We start from the raw sequence: 7,875 nt of genomic DNA, 5'->3' as shown, positions 1-7,875 counted from the left end.
TATTACATTTATGACTACATGGCGGTACAAAGCATGCTATCCGCACGCTTTTTGTCCTCATGCAAGGCCTGGGTTGTTGTGTCTCACAAAGCGTGGCCTTCTCCTCCTGCGCCTCCTCCTGTTCCATCACGTGTGCTGCTGCTGCTGCTGCTGCTGCTGGGTTACCGTTGCCGGTCCCTGTTTATGGAACCTCTTATCTTTATTACATTTATGACTACATGGCGGTACAAAGCATGCTATCCGCACGCTTTTTGTCCTCATGCAAGGCCTGGGTTGTTGTGTCTCACAAAGCGTGGCCTTCTCCTCCTGCGCCTCCTCCTGTTCCATCACGTGTGCTGCTGCTGCTGCTGCTGCTGGGTTAGCGTTGCCGCGTGGTCCCTGTTTATTGAACCTCTTATCTTTATTACATTTATGACTACATGGCGGTACAAAGCATGCTCTCCGCACGCTTTTTGTCCTCATGCAAGGCCTGGGTTGTTGTGTCTCACAAAGCGTGGCCTTCTCCTCCTGCGCCTCCTCCTGTTCCATCACGTGTGCTGCTGCTGGGTTAGCGTTGCCGCGTGGTCCCTGTTTATTGAACCACTTATCTTTATTACATTTATGACTGCATGGTGGTACAAAGCATGCTATCCGCACGCTTCTTGTCCTCATGCAAGGCCTGGGTTGTTGTGTCTCAAAGCGTGGCCTTCTCCTCCTGCGCCACCCTCCTCCTGTTCCATCACGTGTGCTGCTGCTGGGTTAGCATTACCGGTCCCTTTTCCTGGAACCTCTTATATGTATTACATTTATGACTGCATGCCGACAAAAAGCATGTTACCTGTGCAAAGAAAACAGACATTTCCCGCATTTAAAAGACAGTTTTCCCTTTGAAACTTTAAAATCGATTTTCTCAAAAACTATAAGCTCTTTTTGCTAAATTTTTTTTCCTCTTGTACCCACTCCCAAGGTGCACATACCCTGTAAATTTGGGGTATGTAGCATGTAAGGAGGCTTTACAAACCACAAAAGTTCGGGTCCCCATTGACTTCCATTATGTTCGGAGTTCGGGTCGAACACCCGAACATCGCGGCCATGTTCGGCCTGTTCGGCCCGAACCCGAACATCTAGATGTTCGCCCAACACTACCTGTGGTGCTGAAATGGATTACTTAAAGTATTTTCTTGCTGGCTGGTTGCTTAAAGGGCATTCCATTGATAAGATAATTATCACCCAGGAGTAACCTTAGGAGAAAAGTGAATTGCATACGGGCCACAGTATCTTCTCCGGATTGTCTGTCAGCCAACCCCTTGCTTGAGTCCCGTTCATTCAATTTGTGCCCCAGCCACCCAACCAGAACTGCTGCCCATGCTAAAGCTACCAAGAATCACCAAACATCTCGATCCAGTGATCATCATTACTGCATACTCATCCTTCTTTCTCCAGGTCCATATGCAAATTAACATTTTCTCCTGAGTTTTCCCCTAAGTGATATTGTTATCTTGTCAATAAAATGCCTTTTAAACCACCGGCAAGCAAGAAAATACACAAAATGATTTTGATATTACATTTTCACCTACTTATGGTTCTTTTTCAATTGGAAAGTGCTGAAAATTATTAAAAATACAAGATGAAAAATGATCTCCTAGGAGAAAACTCAGGAGAAAAAATATGGGCCTCTGGGCCAAATGCAATTACATGTTTCACCCGTGTTTTCTCCTAGGTGGTATTTTACAACTTGTAAATAAAAAGTCTTTTAAATCACCAGCAAGCAAAAAATACTCAAAATAATTTTGATAGTACAGTTTCACCTAGTTTTTTGGTACTTTTTCAATTGCTAAGTGCTGAAAAATGATTTTCAATAGAAGATGTCAGATTATCTCCTATGAGAAAACCCAGGAGAAAAGGTTAATTGCATATGGGCCAGGGGGCCATATGCAATTCGAGGAGATAAGAAGCTGAAAACATGCGAGCTTCTTATCTCCTCACATCGCTCAGGATTTAGCGGCAAATTCAATTGCCAGTTTCACCTGAGGGATGACCTTGCGTAAAGGAGCATAACTCAGGCGAATACTAGGTATTCGCTGAGCGATGCTCCTGTGTGGCCAGCGATGTGGAGCGAGGCATTTGTGCCGTGGAGCTGTCCTTCAGCACCACACCACTGCTGCCTCGTTCCCCGGGAGATGCGCGCATCGTCGCAAGGCTGTTACCCGCCGCCCGTCGCCTCCTGCCGCTCGTCGCTGCTGGGAAATTCTGAAAAAAACATACCTCCATCGTTCCTGTCTCACCGCATGTCCCACGCTGCTCCTCCGCTCATCTCTGTGACTGTCATTGTTCTTGGAGCCGGCAAAGCATCTTTGAGTCTCCTGCCGGGGCTCCCCATTCCTCCACTAGGTGGCCCAATGAGAATCAGGATGATTGAGAATCATATTGAGAATCGTGGTCAGGAGGTATTGGCTCCTGACCGCGTGACCACTGTAAACCAATCCCACTGGCTTACATTGACGGACAGGGTCAGGAGCCAATGAAAGCGGCTCCTGACCGGCTGACAGTGCTCTGTCGTCATAGCAACCGCAGAGAGAGGGGCCTGCGGCGGTGGGAGAACAGCTCGACCGGTGGGTATGTGCAGAAATTAATCGGTATGGTAGGTTTTTTGGTACCAGCGATCTCTGGTCCGGAAGAGGCCACAGACTGCTGGTAGGCAAGTGGTTAATCTTGTGATCCACAAATAATGGCCACCGTCAGGCCACCGCAGACCACCCACTACTGCTTCAAAGGTTTGAGAGTTATGTGGGGTTGTTTCACTGCTGTTATTACTTGGCTGTCCCACTTATGGTATTTATTATCTCTGTAATATGCACCATATTGTATACTACTTCATACGGCTGCAGGGCAGACAGTACTGTAGATTATTCAGTAAGACAGCTTTTTGGCTCCTTTTTGCATTATAATAATAATAATAATAGTATGATGTGTGTCATGTGACTGAACAATATAGCAGTTATTAGTTATAAACATGCAATGAAGACAGTAGGTACATGACCTCCTTACTGCTGCTTACAAGTTTTGATATTGATGTGAGTAAAGTTGCCCAGGATGAAATCTGTGCTGGCTCACTTAAAGCAGAATTTTTGTACAGATCTTGTTTTGGACTTGGGAAAGCGTTTTCAGTAGAGGAGCTGTTTGGTTCATTTTCACATAATAATTAATTATAATAATAATAACAACCTATAATCGTGTTTCTGATTATCTACATTATAACTAATACTATGCAAATTGTCGCATGTCCTATTATAAAGCCATTTCAAATCACACCTTGTCCTGATGAAGGCCAAAATGACCCAATGAAAGAGCTGTGCTACAATGCACTATAACATGAATGTCATGTAGGTGTGTGTGAAGTTAGTTTAATAACTTACTGTATATCACATTACATACAAACGTATATATATATATATATATATATATATATATATATATATATATATATATATATTCAGACTTATTAAAGTTTGGGCTCCAAGTGGTTGACGTGTTTCTTTAGTCTTACTATACATACAGTTATAAGTGCATGTGACATCATTCCTCAGAGCTAATCACTTTGGGCTCAATGCACTAAGATTTGATTATTAGTTATGGTGAACATCGCACACAAATATTCATGGACTGTTTGTGAAGATTTCCACAAAAGATCTAGATTCTAGATTTGTTTCCATAATGTAGTGGTTATCACATTTACCTCACACGCAAGAGGTCCCCGGTATTATATGTATATAGATTCTAGATTTGTTTCCATAATGTAGTGGTTATCACATTCACCTCACACGCGAAAGGTCCCCGGTATTATATGTATATAGATTCTAGATTTGTTTCCATAATGTAGTGGTTATCACATTTACCTCACACGCAAGAGGTCCCCGGTATTATATGTATATAGATTCTAGATTTGTTTCCATAGTATAGTGGTTATCACATTCACCTCACACGCGAAAGGTCCCCGGTATTATATGTATATACATTCTAGATTTGTTTCCGCAGTGTAGTGGTTATCACATTCCCCTCACACGCAAGAGGTCCCCGGTATTATATGTATATAGATTCTAGATTTGTTTCCATAGTATAGTGGTTATCACATTCACCTCACACGCGAAAGGTCCCCGGTATTATATGTATATACATTCTAGATTTGTTTCCGCAGTGTAGTGGTTATCACATTCACCTCACACGCGAGAGGTCCCCGGTATTATATGTATATAGATTCTAGATTTGTTTCCGTAGTGTAGTGGTTATCACATTCGCCTCACACGCGAGAGGTCCCCGGTATTATATGTATATAGATTCTAGATTTGTTTCCGTAGTGTAGTGGTTATCACATTCGCCTCACACGCGAGAGGTCCCCGGTATTATATGTATATACATTCTAGATTTGTTTCCGCAGTGTAGTGGTTATCACATTCGCCTCACACGCGAGAGGTCCCCGGTATTATATGTATATAGATTCTAGATTTGTTTCCGTAGTGTAGTGGTTATCACATTCGCCTCACACGCGAGAGGTCCCCGGTATTATATGTATATACATTCTAGATTTGTTTCCGCAGTGTAGTGGTTATCACATTCCCCTCACACGCGAAAGGTCCCCGGTATTATATGTATATACATTCTAGATTTGTTTCCGTAGTGTAGTGGTTATCACATTCGCCTCACACGCGAGAGGTCCCCGGTATTATATGTATATAGATTCTAGATTTGTTTCCGTAGTGTAGTGGTTATCACATTCACCTCACACGCGAGAGGTCCCCGGTATTATATGTATATACATTCTAGATTTGTTTCCGCAGTGTAGTGGTTATCACATTCCCCTCACACGCAAGAGGTCCCCGGTATTATATGTATATACATTCTAGATTTGTTTCCGCAGTGTAGTGGTTATCACATTCCCCTCACACGCGAAAGGTCCCCGGTATTATATGTATATACATTCTAGATTTGTTTCCGCAGTGTAGTGGTTATCACATTCCCCTCACACGCGAAAGGTCCCCGGTATTATATGTATATAGATTCTAGATTTGATTCCGTAGTATAGTGGTTATCACATTCCCCTCACACGCAAGAGGTCCCCGGTATTATATGTATATACATTCTAGATTTGTTTCCGCAGTGTAGTGGTTATCACATTCCCCTCACACGTGAAAGGTCCCCGGTATTATATGTACATACATTCTACATTTGTTTCCGCAGTGTAGTGGTTATCACATTCCCCTCACACACGAAAGGTCCCCGGTATTATATGTATATAGATTCTAGATTTGTTTCAATAGTATAGTGGTTATCACATTCGCCTCACACGCGAGAGGTCCCTGGTATTATAAGTATATAGATTCTAGATTTTGCAAGTTAAGTTCTTTAGAATGGTCACTGTGTTTACCTGCCAAATAAACTGTTAGTTGTAGCCACTGCAGCAGAGGCCTGAAATATTTGCCAAATTTATTACAGTTGCCTAGACCATGCATATAGATGGAAAAGAGGAGGGGGCTAAGGACAAAGCCTTGAGGTACCCCCACAGATAACAGATGAGGAGGGGAGATCTGATCTGAGTAAGAGATTGTGAAAGACCTTAGTGTGAAAGACCTGTGAAAGATTGGCCAAGCAAAATTAATTAAAGAGGAACTCCAGTATAAATGATTTAGTCAGTGTTTGCCCATTGTAAAATCTTTCCTCTCCCTGATTTACATTCTGACATGTATTACATGGTGGCATTTTTACTGCTGGCAGGTGATGTCAGTGGAAGGAGATGCTGCTTGCTTTTTTGGCAGTTGGAAACAGCAGTAAACAGCTATTTCCCACAATGCAATGAGGTTCACAGACAGGAAACTGTCAGGACCATGGTCCTGACATCACATTGTGGAAGGGATTTCACCACAATATTAGCCATACAGACTCCAATTGATCCATTTGAGACAATGAAACGATTCCTCATAGGAAAGGGGGTATCAGCTACTGATTGGGATGAATTTCAATTCTTGGTTACAGGTTCTCTTTAAAGGTATACCAAGCTTCACATACAAATTGACCAGTCTTTGGAATCTCACCTTTTTATTATTATTTCAGTACTTATGACATGTCTGATGTATGTTATGCCTGTTGCAGGACAAGATGCATCTTCTGTAATTGAGCAAAGGCCTGAAGATAATGGACAACATGACATGCCGAAGTATCAGTAGCTTCACACTCAGTGGAATACCAAATCTGGATGGCTTAAATTTCTGGCTTGGTTTCCCCCTCATCTGTATGTATATTTTGGCCATGCTGGGTAACTCCACCATTCTCTGCATCATCTTGATAAATCAGGAGCTCCACAAACCCATGTACATCTTCCTCTTCATGTTAACCCTGGTGGATCTCTTACTAGCCACCACCACTATGCCTCGGATGTTGGGGATCTTCTGGTTTGACAAGAGAGAGATCTCCTTCAGTTCATGTATAACCCAGATGTTCTTCATTCACTTCTTATCTGCTGTGGAGTCTGGGGTATTGGTGGCAATGGCTATAGACCGCTATGTGGCCATTTGCCACCCTCTTAATTATTCTCAAATCTTGAATGTTGGGACCATCACAAAGATCTTCCTGGCTATTATGGTCAGAGGAGCAGCTGGTATGATCCCACTTCCATTGCTTATCCAGAGGTTGCCCTTGTGGAAGGACCATCTTCTGACCCATTCCTACTGCCTCCACCAAGAAGCTATGAACTTGGCTTGTTGTAGCATAAAATTAAATATAGTCTATGGCCTATTTATCATACTTTTCATCATGGGTATTGACTCTGTGTTCATTTCTGTTTCATACCTGCTGATCATAAAGACGGTGGTTTGTTTGGTGAAAGAGTCCAGTCTGAAGGGCATAAGCACCTGCACAGCTCACATATGTGCCGTCCTCATCTACTACATCCCCCTCATCGGCCTCTCTGTAGTGCACCGCTTTAATAATAGCAGGATACCCAACCTCCATATTCTGTTTGGTAATGTCTACCTTCTGTTTCCTCCAGTGATCAATCCCTTAATCTATGGAATCAAAACCAAGGACATTTGGAACAAGCTAATGAATTTGCTGAGTAAAATAAAAAGCCAAATATCTGAAGATTGAGGAGAGGGTGTGTCATGGGCAAACCTTGAAGAAACGCAATGAAACGGTTTTCTGATTGTGTTTCATGATTACAATCCAAATTGCTCATCTAGGGACAGCAACAGCAAAAGCTGGGGTCTGCCTATTCATGTGGCTGCAGCTGTTGTCCTGGGAGGCCAATGTTTTTCTTTATCTACCGGGAACAAAAGACAGGCTGCTGACACAGGAAGCCTGAGCGCAGCTGTTAAGCAGACAGGAAAGCACCACTGTGGACATATCTAGAATAACTGTATTGTATGATGTTTGCATTTTTAAGAGATACCGTACTTATGATAAGTATGAAAATTACATTGTCTGATTGCTAGTAATAGTAGTACCGGGCTGCAGTAAACCACCGCCCCGTTATTTCACATCTCAGTAACAGAATATGCTACAATATTCATGCCTGCTATTCATGTGATCTATATTCTTTGGGGATTGTGGATTTGTTATTATTAGTTGTGTGTGATGAACATGGTCTAAGATATGAGAATGTTACATATTTTGGACTTAAGATTCCGGCCAAATATAAAAAATTTCCAAAACTCCAACCGAGGGGCTGGCTCTGAGATTAAACCCCCCCCCCCCCCCCCCCCCCCCCCCGAGCATATCTGTATAAAAGAAACAAAGCATTTTCTGCAAAAAGTCCTCCAATTAGTGGTGATCGTAATCAGCTAATTATGATTACGTACATTTTTGCAACTTTGCCTATACGTAGTAACGATTTGTACATTTAATTGA

At 42.5% G+C, this 7,875-nt stretch overlaps 1 protein-coding gene across 1 annotated transcript; it reads left to right on the top strand.

Annotated features, from left to right (window-relative positions):
* Positions 1-6,174: 6,174 nt before the first annotated feature.
* On the top strand, positions 6,175-7,116 carry LOC137544611 (olfactory receptor 51E1-like). The gene has a single exon (XM_068265706.1). It carries the CDS (start codon positions 6,175-6,177, stop codon positions 7,114-7,116), a length of 942 nt encoding a protein of 313 aa, XP_068121807.1.
* The last annotated feature ends 759 nt before the right edge of the window (positions 7,117-7,875 follow it).

Source organism: Hyperolius riggenbachi, chromosome 2, assembly GCF_040937935.1.
Source record: "Hyperolius riggenbachi isolate aHypRig1 chromosome 2, aHypRig1.pri, whole genome shotgun sequence".
Taxonomy (NCBI): Eukaryota; Metazoa; Chordata; class Amphibia; order Anura; family Hyperoliidae; genus Hyperolius; species Hyperolius riggenbachi.
Note: the sequence above shows the minus strand (reverse complement) of the source record. Positions and strands in the feature narration are given on the sequence as shown.